A 21,032-nucleotide genomic window follows, 5' to 3' on the forward strand; every position below is an offset into this window, starting at 1 on the left:
CTTTCTAATTTTTTTCTTTTTTTGAAACAGGGTCTTGCTCTGTTGACCAGGCTGGAGTGCAGTGGCGCAATCTCAGCTCACTGCAAACTTCGCCTCCCGGTTCAAGTTCCTCCTGCCTCAGTTTCCCAAGTAGCTGGGATTACAGGCATGCGCCACCATGCCCAGCTAATTTTTTGTATTTTTAGTATAAATGGGATTTCGCCATGTTGACCAGGCTGGTGTCGAACTCCTGACTTCAAGTGATCTGCCCACCTCGGCCTCCCAAAGTGCTGGGATTATAGGCATGAGCCATCTTGGTCAGCCTTATTATTATTTATATAGAAACAGGGTCTCACCATGTTGCCTCAGATGGTCTCAAACTCCTGGGTTCAAACAGTCTGCCTGCCTCAGCCTCCCAAAGTGCTAGAATTACAGGTGTGAGCCACCGTGCTCCGCCTACTCTTTTTTTTTTTTGAGACAGGACCTTGCACTGTCACCAGGCTGGAGTGCAGTGACATCATGGCTCACTGAAACCTTAACTTTTCGGGATCAGGTGATTCTCTCACCTCAACCTACAGGCAAAAGCTTGTAGTCCCAGCTACTTGGGGCCAATTTATGGGTTGAGGTTGGGGAGGAGGTATTGTTTTGGTAGAGGTTGGGTTTCACCATGTTGCCTAGGCTGGTCTTGAACTCTTGGGCTCAAGTGATCTGCCTGTCTTAGCCTCTCAAAGTGCTGAGATTATAGGCATGAGCCACTGTGCCCAGCTATTTTGGTTACTTTTATTTAAAGTAGTGTGCATACATTATAGAAAAATTGGAAAATACAGGCCAGGTACCATGGCTCATGCCCGTAATCCCAGCACTTTGGGAGGCCGAGGTGGGAGGATCACGAGGTCAGGAGTTCGAGACCAGCCTGACCAACATGGTGAAACACCGTCTCTACTAAAAATACAAAAAAAAAAAAAAATTAGCCTGGCGTGGTGGCACGCACCTGTAATCCCAGCTGAGGCTGAGGCAGGAGAATTGCTTGAACCCAGGAGGGCAGAGGTTGCATTGAGCTGAGATCACGCCACTGCACTCCAGCCTGGGCGACAGAGTGAGACTCTGTCTCAAAAAAAAAAAAGAAAAAAAAAATTGGAAAATACAGATCCCCCACCCTTCCCTACCTCCTGGTAAGTTCTAATCTACTGTCTCTATGAGTTTGCCTATTTTAGGTACCTCATCTAAGTAGAATTATATGATATTTGTCATTTTGTGTCTGGCTTATTTTACTTAACATAATTTTTGTTTGTTTGTTTGTTTGTTTGTGACGGAGTCTCGCTTTGTTGCCCAGGCTGGAGTTCAGTGGCACGATCTCAGCACATTGCAACCTCCGCCTCCCAGATTCAAGTGATTCTGCCTCAGCCTCCCAAGTAGCTGGTACTACAGGCACATGCCACCACGCCCGGCTAAATTTTTGTATTTTTAGTAGAGATGGGGTTTCACTGTGTTAGCCAGGGTGGTCTCGATCTCCTGACCTCGTGATCCACCTGCCTCGACCTCCCAAAGTGCTGGGATTACATGTGTGAGCCACTGCGCCCCACCCGTAATGTTTTTAAGCTTCCTCCACGTTAGCATGTATCAGAACTTCCTTTTTATGGCTGAATAATGTTCCATTATATGTATGCAGCACATTGTGCTTAGCCATTCATATGTTGATGGACACTTAGGTTGTCTCCACCTTTGGTTACTGTGAATAATACTGCAGTGATTGGTGTACAAGTATCTGTTTGAGTCTGTTTTCAGTTCTTTGGGGTATATACATAGAAATGGAATTGATGAGTCACATGGTAATTTTGTGTTTAACTTGTTAAGGAACCACTAAACTATTTTCCACAGGAGCTGCACTATTTTACATATCCACCAGTAGCGTACAAAGTTTCCAGTTTCTCCACATCTTCACCAATGCTTATTTTTTTGTTTTTGTTGTTGTTTTTAAAATTATAGCCATTCTAGTAGGTGTGAAGGTTTTTGTTTTTTTGTTTTTTCTCAGAATCGTGCATTTAAAAAATTGTCTTGGGCTGGGTGTGGTGGCTTACACCTGTAATCCCGGCACTTTGGGAGGCCAAGGCAAGCAGATCATTTGAGGTCAGGAGTTGATGACCAGCCTGACCAACGTAGTGAAACCCTGTCTCTACTAAAAATACAAAAAGTTAGCTGGGCATGGTGTTACATGTCTGTAATCCCAGCTACTAGGGAGGCTGAGGCAGGAGAATTGCTTGAACCCGGGAGGCGGAGGTTGCAGTGAGCTGAGATTGCGCCACTGCACTCCAGCCTGGGCAACAGAGTGAGATTTCATCTCAAAAAAGTAAATAAATAAAAATAAAAAGATGTATTTTAATTGGGTTATATATCTTCTTATCGAGCTGTAAGAGTTTATATATTTTGAAGATAAGTCCCTTATCCAGATACATGGTTTATAAACATTTTCTCCCATCCTGTGGGCTGTCTTTTTATTTTCTTGGTAGTGTCCTTTAAAGTAAAATGTTTTAAATTTTGAGGAGCTCTTACATCTTGTACAATAGAACATACAGTATGCTTTCTATTGCCTATGGTGCAAAGATTAAAAAGGCTGATGAGCTAGTCCAGAACTACAAAAATAAAGATGTAACTGGTATCTATATAGTGCCACAAGTTGGGAGTGGAAAAGAGAGGGGGTAGTGGTAAATGGAAAGGAAGGTGGGGAGGGATGGGGGGTCAAAGATTCTCATTACTTCTTTCACCAGTTCCAGGGTATAATTGAGTTCAAGTTAATTAAATCAGATTAGTGGGATGCCCATTAAGCAAAAAGTCACCTATTTTGTAAATGGTTTTCAGTGCTTTTTCTATTGTGTAGTCGTGACAGGAAAAAAAATACGGAAAAATTTGCCATAAGATTACCCCTTCTTAGGTCATTTTCCTTGATGAAGTTAGGCTCTAATCAAGAACCAAAAGGCCCATGTAGTCTGCTCTGCATTATAGAAATGGGTACAGTTATTTATGGTCATCATTAAATCCTATGCTGGGCTGTGGTTTGATTGCGATATTGTTTAAAAATGTATTATCACTAAACTGACTTTAATTTTAGATTGAGCAAAATGTACTTATGAAGGTAAATTTTATACCAAAATTAAAAAAAAATTACTACTTTTCAAGCCAAATAATGATTTCTCTCACACTTCTGTTAGCACAGTTATTGGAGTAACAATGAAGGTGATTCTTTGTTATCTAAGCAGTGATTGATTGTTTTCTAAAAAGTCAATTAAGAGAGGTTACTTGGCACAATAAAGTTATGAAAGTGCTCCAGTGGGCTATTTTGGAGACTAAGAGTAGTGTGCTTATATTGTCTATGCCATAGAAGGGGCATTTCCAGAATATCTTGCTTATAATTTTGAACTCTAATGTCTGGAGTAGAGCTTCATTGAAATATGTTTCCTTTTAAACTTTTGCTGCTGTACCTTATGGATCCTCTCAACTGAATATGTCTAAATTTCCATCTGTTTCTAGGCTATAAAACTGGACTGTTTTCTGTCTCCTTCTGTAACTCTTGACTTCATGCCCATGCAGTGTGTTTCTGTGTTACTATATTATACTTTTGTTTCTCCTTTAAGGAGTGGATCGCTTTCCAGAAAAATTTTTATCTAAACACTTGAATTGATTTTTGTATTTAGAGCGGTTCACCAATATGTCTCCAGAGCTGCTATTCTCTATCATGATTTAGTTTTAAATTTTAGATAAGTTTTTGATTGTGCAGGTACTATTTCCCTTTTTTCTTAATATCATATGGTGGTTTTTATATTGGGATTCTTATCCTTACTTAATGTGAGACAACTGAATTTTATTTTCCTGTGTTCTTAGGATTTGATGTTAATAAAACATTTAAATCATCAATCTTTCCTTGTGATAGTTACCTTTTGTTTTGAGGTGGGGTCTCACTCTGTCACCCAGGCTGGAGTGCAGTCGCGTGATCTTGGCTCACTTCAACTTTGGCCTCCCAGGTTCAAGCAATTCTCCTGCCTCAGCCTCCCGAGTAGCTGGGATTACAGGCACCCACCCCCATGCCTGGCTAATTTTTGTATTTTTAGTAGAGACGGCGTTTCACCATCTGGTCCAGGCTGGTCTCGAATTCCTGACCTTGAGTGATCCTCCTGCCTTGGCCTCCCAAAGTGCTGGGATTACAGGCATGAGCCACTGTGCCTGGCCTGATATTTACCTTTTAAAGATTTATAGGTTGGGCATGGTGGCTCAGTCTTGTAAGCCCAGCACTTTGGAAGGCTAACGTGGAAGGATTGCTTGAGCCCAGAGTTTGAGACCAGCTTAGACAACATAGTGAACCCCATCTCTACAAAAAATAAAAAAGTGAAAAAATTAGTCTGGCATGATGGCATGACCGTAGTCCCAGCTACTCCGGAGGCTGAGGCGGGAGGATCACTTGAGCCCAGGAGGTAAAGGCTGCAGTGAACTGTGATTGTGCCACTGTATTCTAGCCTGGGCAGCAGAGCAAGACACTGCCTCAATAAATAAATAAAGATCTATGGTGAGTGCATACTTTTTTAAAACTAAAATTTCTGAAGTTTATATGTATATGCGTATATTGTAAAAAAATTCAAACAATTTTGAAAGTCCACAAAGTAAAAAATGAAAGTTCTCTTTAATCTCATCCTACCCTCCTTATGTAATCACTTGTCAGGTTTTTGCATGCATGCCTTTCTGGTCCTTTTTGGATGTATTTATACTCAGATATAATGCACATACACATTGCTTATTGTTTTGTGACTTGCTTTTTTTTTTTTTTTGCCTAACAGTATATCTTGGAGAGCATTCCATATCGGAATATACAGATAGTTCTACTTCATAATATAAACAATAGTTTATTTAGCCATTCCTATATTGGTGGAAGTTTAGATTTGTTTTGTGGACATAGACATTTGTTTACAAATGACACTGCAGTAAACATTCATGTACATGTGTCTTTGTGCACATATGCAACAGTACCATAACTCCTAGAAATGGAATTACTGAGTCAAAGTTTGAGCAAACTTAAACTTTGATTGAATAAACTTAAATAATTTGCCCTCTAAAAGACTGAATTGATTTATACTTCTATGAAGTATGAAGATACTGGTTTCTCTGTATTCTTACCATTGCTGAATATAACATTTTATTTTATATTAATTTTATAAACATTAGTTTTATAAAATTTTTACTTTTAATCCAGTGGAAAATGGAATCACATTGTCTTTTTTTTTTTTTTGAGATGGAATCTTTGTCGCTCAGGCTGGAGTGCCAATGGCATGATCTTGGCTCACTGCAACCTCCGCCTGCTGGGTTCAAGCAATTCTCCTACCTCAGCCTCCCAAGTAGCTGGGATTACAGGCACACACCGTCATGCCCAGCTAATTTTTGTATTTTTGTGGAGATGGGGTTTCGCTATGTTGGCCAGGCTGGTCTTGAACTCCTGGCCTCAGGTGATCCTCCTGCCTTGGCCTCCCAAAGTGCTGGGATTACAAGCATGAGCCACCATGCCCAGCCTTTTTTTTTTTTTTTTTTTTTTTTTTTTTTTTGAGACAGAGTCTCACTCTGTCACCCAGGCTGGAGTCAGTGGTGCAATCTCTGCTCACTTCTGCCTCAGCCTTCCAAGCAGCTGGGACTACAGGCGTGTGCCACCATGCCCAGCTAATTTTTGTATTTTTAGTAGAAATGGGGTTTTAGCATATTGGCAAGGCTGGTCTCAAACTCCTGACCTCGTAATCCACCTGCTTCAGCTTCCCAAAGTGCTGGGATTACAGGTGTGAGCCACCATGCCCGGCCTTTTTTTGTGGGGGCGACAGAGTCTCACTCTGTTGCCCAGGCTGGAGTGCAGTGGTGCAATCTTGGCTCACTGCAATCTCTGCTTCCCGAGTTCAGATGATTCTCATGCCTCAGCCCCGCAAGTAGCTGGGACTACAGGTGTGTGCCACCACACCTGGCTAACTTTTGTATTTTTAGTAGAGACAGAGTTTCACTATGTTGGCCAGGCTGGTCTTGAACTTATGACCTCGGGTGATTGGCCCACCTCAGCCTCCCAAAGTGCTGAGATTACAGGTGTGAGCCACCATGCCCGGCCAGAATCTCTTTATATGCAATATATAGTATCCCATAACCTTTGTATAGTGAAAATAGTTTCCTCCAGGCTGTCACTTACTATCTGATTATACTTATGATGCCTTTCTTTGTTCAAAACTTTTTATTATTAATGTGGTCAAACATAAATCCTAGCTGTTTTGGTTCTTGTTTAGTGCCAAGCAAGATGTCTTTTCCTATCTCAGTTTATTTTCCTCTAGTACTGTCATAGGGTTTTACTTGTTTTGTGTTTTAGAACTTTAATTCACCTGGGGTTTAGTTTTGTTGTAGTGTAATGCAGAGATCTAATTTTATTTTTTCCCAGATGGATAGCCAGTTGCACAAGTATCATTTACTAAATGGAAATAAATATTACTTGTTGAATTCTCATTTATACTTGGGTCTATTTCTGGACTCTCTTGAGTTTCATTGTTCTATTTGTCTATTTTTATACCAGTACCACCCTGTTTTACTTGCTGTAGTTTTATAAAATCTTATGTCACCTGGTGGGACAAGTCCTCATTTGTAGTTGTTAATATTATTTCAGTTTTGGCCATTCACTCACATTTACTCTTTCTGATAAGTTTGAGAATCAACTTACCAAGTTTCATTTAAAACAAACCAAAAAGACAAATCTGAATCAAAGTTTGCTTGAAGTTGCCATAAGTTTATAGATTAATTTGTGGAAAACTGAATAATTACAGTATGAATTTTTGTATCTAGTAATACAGAATGCCTTCTATTTATTTATTTATTTGAGACAGGGTCTTGCTCTGTCACCCAGGCTGAAGTGCAGTGGTGCAATCATGGCTTACAGCAGCCTCCACCTCCCAGGTTCAAGCAATTCTTGTGCCTCAGCCTCCTAACTAGCTGGGATTCGAGATGTGTGCCACCACGCCAGGCTAATTTTTGTATTTTTAGTAGAGATGGGATTTCACCATGTTGGCCAGGCTGGTCTCAAACTCCTGGCTTCAAGTGATCCGCATGCCTTCATCTCCCAAAGTGCTGGGATTACAGGCATGAGCCACCACACCTGGTCTGCCTTTTTTTTTTTTTTTTTTTTAGATGGAGTCTTGCTCTGTTGCCCAGGCTGGAGTGCAGTGGCATGATCTTGGCTCACTGCAACTTCTGCTGCCTGGGTTCAAGTGATTCTCTTGCCTCAGCCTCCTGAGTAGCTGGGATTACAGGCACCCGCAACCACACCTGGCTAATTTTTTGTATTTTTAGTAGAGACGAGGTTTTGCCATGTTGGCCAGGCTGGTCTCAAACTCCTGACCTCAGGTGATCCACCCGCCTTGGCCACCCGAAGTGCTGGGATTATAGGCCTGAGCCACCGCGGCCAGCCTTTTTTCCTTTCTTTAAAAAAAAAGTTTAATAGAGATGAGGTCTATGTTGCTTAGGCTGGTCTTGAACTCCTGGGCTCAAGCCATCCTTCTGCGTCAGCCTCCCAAAGTGCTAGGATTATAAGCGTGATCTACCTTGTCCAGGCTGATCATTTCTTCTAATGGAAGGTCCTATATGACAGAGAGACATGGATGATATTAGGATTTTGTTTATTCTCATCAAACTTTATACTCAATTATAGTCAGCAAATAAACTATTTAGAGTTTTCTTTTCATTTGCTGACTACGTTACTGTTACCTTACTATTTAGTAAGCAAGAACAAATTTAACCAGCAATTGGCCGGGCGCGGTGGCTCACGCTTGTAATCCCAGCACTTTGGGAGGCCGAGGCGGGTGGATCACGAGGTCAGGAGATCGAAACCACGGTGAAACCCCGTCTCTACTAAAAATACAAAAAATTAGCCGGGCACGGTGGCGGGCGCCTGTAGTCCCAGCTACTCGGAGAGGCTGAGGCAGGAGAATGGCGTGAACCCGGGAGGTGGAGCTTGCAGTGAGCCGAGATCGCGCCACTGCACTCCAGCCTGGGTGACAGAGCGAGACTCCGTCTCAAAATAAAAAAATAAATAAATAAATAAAATAAATTTAACCAGCAATTTCGGGAATGAGAAAAGGAGTAAAGAATATATATGGCTTCTGTAATCCGAAAACAGAAAACTCACCATAATCTGGGTAATTGAAAGAATTGCTTTTGTAAAATGTGCCATTGAAATACTCTTTAAAAAGGGGGTTGGGAGTGTGGGCTGCCTCAAATCTTAACATCGAAGCTAAAGATAACATTTAATTTATCACATATTTATTATATACTTGGATAAAATGAAAACTCCATTGAGGGAGACTTAAGAATTTGGGATGATATGGTTGTTGCAACTGAGCGATAAATATAGTTATCTTGGTGTCTTTAATATTTGAGAGTAAAAGCATTTTTAAAATCAATTGTATGGTTCTTTTGATTTAATAAAAAGGAACTTGTAAGTTTATGTGGAAGAAGCTTTTCTTTTTTTCTTTTTTCATTTTTTGAGACAGTGTCTCACTCTGTCACCCAGGCTGGAGGGCAGTGGTACAATCACGGCTCACTGCAACCTTAAACTCCCAGACTCAAACAGTCCTTTTGCATCAGCCTTACAAGTAGCTAGGACTACAGGCATGAATCACCATACCCAGCTAATTTTTAAATTTTTTTTTATTTTTAAATTTTATTTGAGATGGAGTCTCGCTGTCGCCCAGGCTGGAGTGCAGTGGCGCGATCTCAGCTCACTGCAACCTCCGCCTCCCGGGTTCAAGCGATTCTCCTGCCTCAGCCTCCTGAGTAGCTGGGATTACAGGCATGCACCACCATGCCTGGCTAATTTTTGTGTTTTTAGAGACATGGGGTTTCACTGTGTTGTTCAGGCTGGTCTCGAACTCCTGACCTCATGATCCACCCACCTCAGCCTCCCAAAATGTTGGGATTACAGGCGTGAGCCACTGTGCCCAGCCAGGATATATTTATATGAACATTATAGCTATGAAGAATAAAGATACCCATTAAGCAAACTGGATTATGGGAAATATCTTAAATTTTTCTTTATTATTTAATATACGAGCAAAACTTCTTTATTGTAGAAAAATTAGAATATTGAAATTAACACAAAGGAAAAAAGTATAGTCCTACCACTGGGTTGAATGAATTCTGACATTTTTCCTATGTGTGCTTCTTTCAGAAATATGGCTACACACACCTTTCTGCAGGAGAGCTGCTTCGTGATGAAAGGAAGAACCCAGATTCACAATATGGTGAACTTATTGAAAAGTACATTAAAGAAGGAAAGATTGTACCAGTTGAGATAACCATCAGTTTATTAAAGAGGGTAAGGAGTGTGAATGCCAGCCAGTTCAAACCAGCGAGGAAACAAGAAATTAAATTCACCTTTTGGCCAGGCAGTTGCTCATGCTTGTGATCCCAGCACTTTGGGAAGCCAAGGCAAGAGGATCACTTGAGGCCAGGAATTCAAGACCAGCCTGGACAACCTAGTGAAACCCCATCTCTACAAAAATTTTTTTAAAAAAGCCAGGCATGGTGGCATATGCCTGTAGTCCGAGCTGCTTGTGAGACAGAGGCAGAAGGATTGCTTGACCCCAGAAGTTCAAGTCCAGCCTGGGAAACATAGTGAGACCTCCTCTCAAAAATAAATAAATAAACAACAACAATAATAAAAATAAATAAATCCACCTTTCGTATGTGTAATGAAAAATATCAGAGGTTTTTTGTTTTGTTTTGTTTTGAGACAGTGTCTTTGTCACCCAGGCTGGTGTGCAGTGTCCTGATCACAGCTCACTGCAGCCTCAACCTTCCAGGCTTAAGCCATCTTCCCACCTCAGCCTCCTGAACAGCTGGGACTACAGGTGCATGTCACCACACCCAGCTAATGTTTTTCTATTTTTTTGTGGACACAGGGTCTCACTATGTTGCGTAGGCTAGGCTGGAACTCCTGGGCTCAAGTGATCCTCTCACCTCGGCCTCCCACAGTGCTGGGATTACAGGAGAGAATATTGCTGGGATTACCTAGCTCAGAGTATTGAATTTCTTGCTTGTGGAAGGTGGTTATGCTTGAGAATGGCGGAACTGGAAACTTTGCTTTCACCTGGGAAGAAAGCGGACAGTGGCAAGGATTCTCTGCTTTGATTTAGGATCACCTATAGCTCAACTTAACATCCATTTATGTGCACTTGGTCCTTTCTTCCCAACATTCAGATAGTCATTCTCCCATTTCTGTTTCATCTTTTTTCCTCCCTCTCCTGCTCCCTTTTTTTTCTTTTTTGCTTTTTTTTGTTCTTTTTTTTTTTTTTTTTTTGAAATAGAGTCTCGCTCTGTCACCAGGCTGGAGTGTAGTGGTGCGATCTTGGCTCACTGCAACCTCCACCTCCCGGGTTCAAGAGATTCTCCTGTCTCAGCCTCCCGAGTAGCTGGGACTACAGGTGTGCGCTACCATGCCCAGCTAATTTTTGTATTTTTAGTAGAGATAGGGTTTTACCACGTTGGCCATGATGGTCTTGATCTCTTGACCTTGTGATCTGCCTGCCTCAGCCTCCCAAAGTGCTGGGATTACAGGTGTGAGCCACCGTGCCCGGCCCACAATTTTTTTTTTTTTTTGAAATAAACCTCTTTCTTCTTTCTCTCTTTTTTTTTTTTTTTTGGCGGGGAGACGGAGTTTCGCTCTGTCGCCCAGGCTGGAGTACAGTGGCGCGAACTTGGCTCACTGCAAGCTCCGCCTGCTGGGTTCACGCCATTCTCCTGTCTCAGCCTTCCGAGTAGCTGGGACTACAGGCGCCCGCCATCACGCCTGGATAATTTTTTGTGTATTTTTTAGTAGAGACGGGGTTTCACCGTGTTAGCCAGGATGGTTTCCATCTCCTGATCTCATGATCTGCCCACTTGGGCCTCCCAAAGTGCTGGGATTACAGGTGTGAGACACCGCGCCCAGCCCTTTCTCTGTTTTTTAACCCACGTCCCCCTCATCATTGATGTTCGCTCAGCCATGGTGTCTACTTTTCTGGTGCATCACCATCTTCAGTGTGAAATGCTAAGACTTAACAGCTTTCAAAACTCAAGTATGTCACATCTGAGGCTGGGCGCAGTGGCTCACGCCTGTAATCCCAGCACGTTGGGAGGCCGAGGCAGGGGGATCACTTGAGGTCAGGAGTTCGAAACCAGTCTGGCCAACATGGTGAAACCCTGTCTCTACCAAAAAACATAAAAAATTAGCCAAGTGTGGTGGCACACACCCGTAATCCCAGTTACTTGGGAGGCTGAGGCAGAAGAATCGTGTGAACCTGGGAGGCAGAGGTTTTGGTGAGCCGAGATCATGCTACTGCACTCCAGGCTGGGTGACAGAGTGAAACTCCGTTTCTTAAAAAAAAAAAAAATACCCGGGCGTGGTGGCTCACGCCTGTAATCCCAGAACTTAAAGAGGCCAAGGTGGGTGAATTACGAGCTCAGGAGTTCAAGACCAACATGGCCAACATGGTGAAACCCCATCTCTACTAAAAATACAAAAAAAAAAAAAATTAGCCGGCCATGGTGGCAGGCACCTGTAATCCCAGCTACTCGGGAGGCTGAGGCAGGAGAATTGCTTGAACCAAGGAGGCGGAGGTTGCAGTGAGCCGGGATTGCACCATTGTACTCCAGCCTGGGCAACAGGGTGAGATTCCGCCTCAATCAATCAATCAATCAATAAATAAATAAATAAATAAATGTATGTCACATCTGAAAAACAGACACCCTGTATTTACTAGGTAACTCTTCATTCTAGATTCCTAAAACTATAATCATTAACAGATATTTTCACATATAAGAACAGTGAGGGAGAAAAAGAAATGCAATATTGGGAACAAGAAATAGCTAAACCCTGATGGAAAAGAGCTATGTAAGCATCTGGTTGGAACTAAAGATATTAGGGATGAAAAGTGGCTCATACACACTTTCTTACCTCTTGTCTCAGAGGTTGGAGTAACCTGCTTCCATTCCAAAATAAACAAATCCTCTCTCCCCATTCACTCTTTCTAATGTCCTTTCTCTGCTCTATAAAGCAGAGAAAGCATTATGAAAGAGCATATGGTTTTTGCTTTTTCACTCTCTACTTTTCAACCCTTTGCAGTCAGATTCTGTTTCCATCTCCCTTGCAGCTACTCTTGCATGTTACCAATGATGATCTCTATCAAATAATACTTTTGTCATTATTTTTCTTGTAGTATTTAACTTCGATCAGTCTGTTTGAAAATCATTCCTCCTTTGTTCTTTATGACAGCATCTCTTTTTCTTCTCTCCCTACTGAGTGACTGCTATTTCTCTATCCTCTTTAATAGTTATTCTTCTTTTGCAAGTTTCCAAAACCATGATGCTTCTCAGGGTTTTATACTTGGTCTTATTCAGCTCTCATTTCATATATTTCTTTCTGGATGGTTTTAGCCATACCCAAAGCTTTCACTATGCTAATGCTGCTAAAGTCTATAGCTCTAAAATGAAATGTTTGTTTTGAATTCCAGACATATTTTTAACTACCTAACTACTAGGCTTCTATTTGAATGTCTCACAAGTGTCTCAAAATCAACATGTCAGAGGCCGAGTGTATTGTCTAAAATGTGATCTTCCTTTACTTTCTGTCTTGGTTAATGGTTCTACTATCTACCTAGTTACTCAAGGCATAAATCCGGGAATCATCCTATATTCTCCTGCCTCTTCCTCATTTTCCCAAATCCATTCAGTGAGCATATCTTTCCAGTTATTTTTCTTTTAATCCTCTTCTGTTAGTCTCTTCTGTGTCATCACTTTAGTTCACATCCTCTTTTTTTCTTTTTTCTTTTTTTTTTTTTTTTTGAGACAGAGTCTCGCTCTGTCCCCCAGGCTGGAGTGCTGTGGCACGATCTCGGCTCACTGCAACCTCCACCTCCTGCGTTCAAGCAATTCTTTGCCTCAGCCTCCTGAGTAGCTGGGATTACAGGTGCCAGCCACCACGCCCAGCTAATTTTTGTATTTTTAGTAGAGACAGGGTTTCACCATCTTGGCCAGGCTGGTCTTGAACTCTTGACCTCGTGATCCATCCGCCTCGTCCTCTCAAAGTACTGGGATTACAGGCGTGAGCCACTGCACCTGGCCACATCCTCTTTTTTCTTACCTGGACTACCAGTAGAGACTCCTAGTTAGTCTCTTTGCTTTTAATCCATCCTTGTTCCCTTCTGATTCATCCTCTTCAGTGCAGTCAGAGTGATTTTTTTTTCTAAAAGGCAATATGAGCCTGTTATTTTATTGCTTAAAATTCTTAAATGTTCCTGTATTGCTTCCAGAATAAAACTCAAACTCCTTGTTGTCCCATACAAAGTTCTTCGTTAGTCTTACTCCTTGCTTACTTTCCAGTCATATCTCCCACCACTCTCCACACATATCCTAAGATTCAGTTGTCCCGGCTTATAGATTCATTGAAGCGGTTGTGCTTTCTCATTTATAGTTCCAGTTTCCACTATCTGGAGGACATTGATCCCTGTCCACCCACATCTGCCATTTCATTATTCAGGATTCAGTTCCACTGCCACTTCTTTGGAAAAGCTTTCTCTGGCAGTTTCCTTGCAGTTTGTGCTGACTTCTTCGTTTTATTATAGCATCCTTTGCATACCTGATTATAGAACTCAGCACATGTATGTATACGTATTTGTCATGCACTCAACTGTGAGTCCCCCCAGAGACAAGAGTCATGACCTTGCTCTTCATGTTCCCTGATCGTAGGCCTCGAATAAATGTATGCTGAATGAGTATGATATTGATGTGCCTTCTTCAGATATCTTCCACTACCATAGTTGTGGTAGAAAGGCTGTAGCAGAGGCCCGAAAGCATTCTGCTGAAGTTTTGCGAATATCAAAGAAGCAGCTAGATGCTGGTTAAAACCAATTCTCACATAAAGGGATCATGGGTCCTGACAGCCATTGTTCTTGAGGAACCAGAGAAGTTTGAACATGGAGAGTACTGAATGTCAGTTCACTTTGGAATAGAGGCTCCTCTAAGGTTTATTACAGTCATGTACCTGTGCTTATCCTGTGGTGACTGAAGTGGCAAGGATTTAGAGATTTCCATCTCCTATTTACATATTCCCACATTCTGCCTAAATTCACCCTTTGGAAGAGGATGGTGAAATGGGTTGCTCTTACTATCTTTCTGAATGTGTTCTTTTGTTCCCTTTGTTTTGGGGCAGCCAGTGACATTTGGGTTTAATTAGCTTCCGTTAAAAAGTATTTTATCCTACATTAATAATTAATGCTAATGGTCTTTTATATTTGTCCAAAGCTTTGTCTTGTTGGACTTGAATTATATGAATAGCAGAGTTGAGCACCTGTAGAAGTAATACACTCTCCACTACAGCAAAACAAAGTGGGAAGAGCAAAGGGAACACAAGACAGGGTCTCCAGTTGCTGGAGCAAAGATAATGGTTAATGGTTATTTTCCTCTTATTGCTGCTCTTATTGTTTATTTATAAATTTGTGAATGTGTATGTGAAAGTAACATATACTTAACTGTAGAAAATTTGGAAACCACAGAAAAAAATTGTGTGTATAAAATGAGGTGGTTTTGAGAGGGGCACATACCCATAACCACACCAACTTGAGGCAACCATCTTAATACATTGATAGATTTCCTTCTAGTCTTTTTTCTTTCTTTTTTTTTTGCTGTGTACCCTCCACCCTTTACTTATGGTTTAAATAATAATAATAGTAAAAACAAACACCCATGTATACACTACCATGCTTGAGAAATTTCATTTTGTTAATGTAGTATTGAACCTAAATCTTCTTTTTCCTTTAGGAAATGGATCAGACAATGGCTGCCAATGCTCAGAAGAATAAATTCTTGATTGATGGGTTTCCAAGAAATCAAGACAACCTTCAAGGTTGGAACAAGACCATGGATGGGAAGGCAGATGTATCTTTTGTTCTGTTTTTTGACTGTAATAATGAGGTAATGAAAATCTTCATCTGCCCACATAGGCTTTAAGCAACTGTTAGTCAACTATTAGAAAAAACAAAGGCTTTTTTTACTTTTATTTTATATTGGCAGCAGTATTTTTTTTTTTTTTTTTTTTTTTTGAGATGGAGTTTCGCTCTTGTCGCCCAGGCTGGAGTGCGATGGCGCGATATCGGCTCACTGCAACCTCCGCCTCCCAGGTTCAAGCAATTCTCCTGCCTCAGCCTCCCAAGAAGCTGGGATTACAGGCATGCGCCACCACGCCCAGCTAAGTTTTTCTATTTTTAGTAGAGACAGGGTTTCTCCATGTTGGTCAGGCTGGTCTCGAACTCCTGACCTCAGGTGATCCACCTGCCTCAGCCTCCCAAAGTGCTGGGATTACAGGTGTGAGCCACCGCGCCCGGCTAGCGGTATTTTTTGAATTGGTAGATTGGATGGACAGAACAGCACTGTCTTGCTGTTGGAATATTAAAAACTATTTGGCATTAGCAGCCTTGTGGAGCTAAATTTTCCTTTATTTTCAAAATAACAAGAATCAGTTTTGATTTTTAAAAAATAAGAATTGACATACATAATAATCTTAGGTAATGAAGCTGAACTACTTTCTTAGGTAGACATTATTATCAAAGAGTATCTTGCCTTAAGGTGTTGTTTACTGGAAGAGAAACACGGTTCTGAGAAGTTGGGAAAACTTTCTGTTTTAAAGAAACACACAGGGCCGGGTGCGGTGGCTCACGCCTGTAATCCTAGCACTTTGGGAAGCCAAGGTGGGCGATCACGTTAGGTCAGGAGTTCAAGACCGGCCTGGCCAACATGGTGAAACCCGTCTCTACTAAAAATACAAAAATTAGCCTGGCATTGTGGCACATGCCTGTAATCCCAGCTACTTGGGAGGCTGAGGCAGGAGAATTGCTTGAACCTGGGAGGCAGAGGTTGCAGTGAGCCAAGATCGCACCACTGCACTCTAGCCTGGGCGACAGAGCAAGACTGTCTCAAAAAAAGAAAAAAAAAAGAAACGTACAGGATATTCTGATTTGTCTTAAGAGTGAAATGATCTTGAAAAAAGTAAAAAAATGTACTTTTTCTTTCTGAAAGTTCTAATAATGAAGCCAGACATCCTTTTAAATAACTAAAGACATTTCTCAGAATCATTTAATTAAAAAGGCTGAAGTAGTTAGTACCTTGAAAGAAGTTGGCTGTTCTTAGGTTGAATTGTAAATGTGCCTCTGGTGGAGAGACTTGCTGCGGCCTTTGCGTTGTTTTATTTTATTTTATTTTATTTGAGACGGAGTCTCACTCTGTTGCCCAGGCTGGAGTACAGTGGCACAATCTCAGCTCACTGCAACCTCCCAGGTTCAAGCAGTTCTCCTGCCTCAGCCTCCAAAGTAGCTGGGATTACAGGCATGTGTACCACGCCTAGTTAATTTTTGTATTTTTAGTAGAGATGGGGTTTTGCCATGTTGGCCAGGCTGGTCTCGAACTCCTGACCTCAGGTGATCCACCCTCCTTAGCCTCCCAGAGTGTTGGGATTGCAGGCATGAGCCACCATGCCTGGCCTTTTGCATTGTTTTAAAACGTAACTCTCTTCTTCCAACCCCCAGAAATATGTTTTCATTTACCCTTCAAAGTTAAATTTAGAATGTTACCACAGCTTTATAACAAGGAATGTTTATTCACAATTAACAAAGGATGCTTTATTCAAATGCAAATATGTTGACTCAAATATTTGCAAATTTATGGAATTAGCAAAAAGCAGGCAAAAATGAAACAAAGTTTGAGGCATGTAATTCATACCTAATAAGTTAATAATATATCTGAGATGGAACCATACACATTTTTATTACAGTTTGAAAAAAAATACACAAGAAAAACTGAGTCATGAATGAATTCTTATTATGCTCTGTACTTATTTAACCTAGTTTATATAAATTGAACCACATGTTTAAATTTAAAAGGACTTTGCATGTTGATTAATGAATTAGACACATTGGGTTTATTGCAGGGTTTTTTTGGTCGTCTCTTTAAACTCTTGTTTTCTTTTCAGGTTAAAAGAATGGCAAATTCATATCCATATTTTTTAATAACTTTGTATCTCTTTTTAGATCTGTATTGAACGATGTCTTGAGAGGGGAAAGAGTAGTGGTAGGAGTGATGACAACAGAGAGAGCTTGGAAAAGAGGTACTTGGCAGTTTTTACATACAACCACTTCAATCCCAGACCTGCCCTATTTGGTACAGGAAAAAAAGTTCACATTTAAACATATAAAATGGCGTGTTTAAGATGTTAAGTCAATCAGTCGGGGCAGATCCAGTGTTCTGTGAGCTCTCCTATAACATGTAGAAGAAAGGATAGATACCTAGAACCTTGCAATATTTACTTCTTTTGTAGAATTCAGACCTACCTTCAGTCAACAAAGCCAATTATTGACTTATATGAAGAAATGGGGAAAGTCAAGAAAATAGATGCTTCTAAATCTGTTGATGAAGTAAGTGTTCCTAGCCTGTCTTTAAAAAAATATGTCAAATAAAAATGTGATTATTTGTTTTGGGGTAAGCAGGAAAAAAAGAAATACTATCACAGATTAGTTAGTTTTTCAAGACACTGGAAGCCGGGCATGGTGGCTTATGCCTGTAATCCCAGCACAGGTGTTCAAGACCAGCCTGGGCAACATACTGGGACTCTGTCTCTTAAAAAAAAAAGGAAAAGAAGACACTGGGGACTAAATGAAAAATTAGGGTTTTTTTCCTTTCTGAGTAAAACCTAAAATGAGGTTTATAACTTCAAACTTGTTCTTCATGAGAAATGGGTGGTTTATGAATTTCTAAATTTGCTCCCAAGCACTAGAAAACTGGTATTTTAAGAAGTGTGAGTTGGATCACATGAATGGCAAGTCATCTAGCTCAAGAGCTCCAGGCTTCTTTCTTCTGCCACAGAACAAATAGCACCACAGGGGAAGGTTTCCATGACTTATCACTTCTCTCTTTTTTTTCATAAATAGTGATCTCTAAATTGTGGTTTGCAAGCCCAACAAAATTTCTAGTGTCTCTTAAGGAACCTAACCTCCCTTTCCCCGATTCCCTGAATCTTCATCCTCTTATGGTCATAAGATAAAAAAGAAAGGCCCAGGGGAAGAAGATTCAGGGAATCTTTTTTTAATCCATTGACACTTTGTAGAGAGGTGAGGTAATACATGATAAAACTGTGTTTTAGAATCAGAACTAAGAAGATAAGCCACTTCAGTTTATATTTTATCAAATTATTGGTAGCCTCTCAAGAATATTTTGTCTTAAAAGCACTGAGTGCAATATAGTCATAATTTTATATGTATTATTTATATAATATTACTGTCTAAAGTAAAATAGATGAAACTAAGTATGTGATTCAAAAAAATGATTCATTTCGAAAATTAATGTAAATTTGATTTTTTTGTGTGTGACCCTGTTTGGAGATGGAGTCTTTATTTTTTATTTTATTTTATTTATATATATTTTTTTGAGACAGTGTCTCACTCTGTTGCCCAGGCTGGAGTGCAATGGTGTGATCTCAGCTCACTGCAACCTCCATCTCCTGGGTTCAAGTAATTCTCCTGCTTCAGCCTCCTGGGTAGCTGGGATTACAGGTGCCTGCCACCACCCCTGGCTGATTTTTGTATTTTTAGTAGAGACAGGGTTTTGCCATGTTGGCCAGGCTGGTCTTGAACTCCTGAACTCAAGTGATCTGCCCGCCTCGACCTCCCAAAGTCCTGGGATTACAGATGTGAGCCACTGCGCCTGGCCAAATTTGATTATTTTTAATAAGAACTTAGCTGTATGGTATTTTAACAGTACCTGCTTTTAAAATTGTTATCATCTTTTTCCTTTACAGGTTTTTGATGAAGTTGTGCAGATTTTCGACAAGGAAGGCTAATTCTAAACCTGAAAGCATCCTTGAAATCATGCTTGAATATTGCTTTGATAGCTGCTATCATGACCCCTTTTTAAGGCAATTTTAATCTTTCATAACTACACCTCAGTTAGTGGCTGGAAAGTACATGGTAAAACAAAGTAAATTTTTTATGTTCTTTTTTTGGTCACAGGAGTAGACAGTGAATTCAGGTTTAACTTCATCTTAGTTATGGTGCTCACTAAACAAAGAAGGGTATCAGCTAGTTTTTTTTAAATTCGAAGAGAATATCCCTTTTATAGTTTGTGCCTTCTGTGAGCAAAACTTTTTAGTACGCGTATATATCCCTCTAGTAATCACAACATTTTAGTAGGGATACCCGCTTCCTCTTTTTCTTGCAAGTTTTAAATTTCCAACCTTAAGTGAATTTGTGGACCAAATTTCAAAGGAACTTTTTGTGTAGTCAGTTCTTGCACAATGTGTTTGGTAAACAAACTCAAAATGGATTCTTAGCAGCATTTTAGTGTTTATCAAATAACTGACCATTTGCTATAGAAAGATGAGAAAACTTAAGCTTTGTTGTACTACAACTTGTACAAAGTTGTATGACAGGGCATATTCTTTGCTTCCAAGATTTGGGTTGGGGGCACTAGGGGTTCAGAGCCTGGCAGAATTGTCAGTTTTAGTCTGACATAATCTAAGGGTATGGGGCAAGGATCACATCTAATGCTTGTGTTCCTTATGCTCTGTTATATAGTGTTATTCATGATTCAGCTGATCTTAACAAAATTCCTAGCAGTGGAACCTTGAAATGCATGTGGCTAGATTTATGCTAAAATGATTCAGTTAGCATTTTAGTAACACTTCAAAGGTTTTTTTTGTTTGTTTTCTAGACTTAATAAACGGTTAGGATTAATTAGAAGAAGCAATCTAGTTAAATTTCCCATTTGTATTTTATTTTCTTGAATACTTTTTTCATAATTATTTGTTTAAAAAGATTTAAAAATCATTGCACTTTGGTCAGAAAAATAATAAATATATCTTATAAATGTTTGATTCCCTTCCTTGCTATTTTTATTCAGTAGATTTTTGTTTGGCATCATGTTGAAGCACCGAAAGATAAATGATTTTTAAAAGGCTATAGAGTCCAAAGGAATATTCTTTTACATCAATTCTTCCTTTAAAAATCTCTGAGAAATTTGTTTTCACCTTATTTTTTTTCCTCTGTCACAATGCTAAGTGGTATCCAAGGTTCTTAATATGAGATTTAAAATCTTAAAATGTTTCTTATTTTCTGCACTTACATCATTTGGTACACAGGGTCAAATAGGGCAAATAATTTTGTCTTCGTATAATTAGATTTGATATTTAAAGTCACTGGAAATAGTGAGGACAAGTTAATGGATGTTTTTATATTTTAATAGAATCATTTATTTCTATGTGTTATGAAATTCACTTAATGATAATTTTTTCAACATACTTGCCATTAGAAAACAAAGTATTGCTAAGTACTATAACATATTGGCCGCTAAAATTCATATTGAGATTATCTTGGTTTCTTGGAAGAGATAGGAATGAGTTCTTATCTAGTGTTGCAGGCCAGCAGATACAGAGGTGGTTTAATCAAACAGCTCTAGTATGAAGCAAGAGTAAAGACTAAGGTTTCGAGAGCATTCCTACTCACATAAGTGAGGAAATCTGTCAGATAGGAATCTAAATATTTATAGTGAGATTGTGAAAGCAACCTTAAAGTTTTGAAGAAGACTGATGAGTCTAGGTGCTTTGCTTCCTTTCATCAGATATCTTTCTGTGGCATTTGAGAACAGAAACCAAGAAACATGGTAATTACTAAATTATGAGGCTTTGCTTTTTGTTTGCTTTTAAGTAGAAAAACATGTTGGCAACATTGAGTTTTGGAGTTGATTGAGATAATCTGACTTAACTAGTTTTGTCATTCCATTTGTTAAAGATACAGTCACCAAGATTTTTTGAGTTTTTTGAAAGACCCCAATTTAAGCCTTGCTTATTTTTAAAAATTAAGTTATTTCCATTCAGTGATGTTGGATGTATATGAATTATTTAGTAAATAATCTCAATAAATTTTGTGCTGTGGCCTTTGCTATTTGTTGGTTCAGATTTCTGTTCACTAAGCATATTGAAG

General features: G+C 39.9%; 1 protein-coding gene across 1 annotated transcript in view; it reads left to right on the forward strand.

The window, feature by feature from the left end:
• Positions 1-20,990, forward strand: part of CMPK1 (cytidine/uridine monophosphate kinase 1) — a 34,038-nt gene extending 13,048 nt beyond the window's left edge. Inside the window, exons 2-6 of the mRNA XM_003259011.4 lie at positions 9,203-9,349; positions 14,830-14,982; positions 17,091-17,167; positions 17,378-17,474; positions 18,854-20,990. Coding sequence (XP_003259059.2) covers positions 9,203-9,349; positions 14,830-14,982; positions 17,091-17,167; positions 17,378-17,474; positions 18,854-18,895 — 516 coding nt within the window. The 3' untranslated portion in view covers positions 18,896-20,990. The remainder of the gene's footprint in view (positions 1-9,202; positions 9,350-14,829; positions 14,983-17,090; positions 17,168-17,377; positions 17,475-18,853) is intronic.
• The last annotated feature ends 42 nt before the right edge of the window (positions 20,991-21,032 follow it).

This window comes from Nomascus leucogenys, chromosome 12 (assembly GCF_006542625.1).
Source record: "Nomascus leucogenys isolate Asia chromosome 12, Asia_NLE_v1, whole genome shotgun sequence".
NCBI classification, from domain to species: Eukaryota; Metazoa; Chordata; class Mammalia; order Primates; family Hylobatidae; genus Nomascus; species Nomascus leucogenys.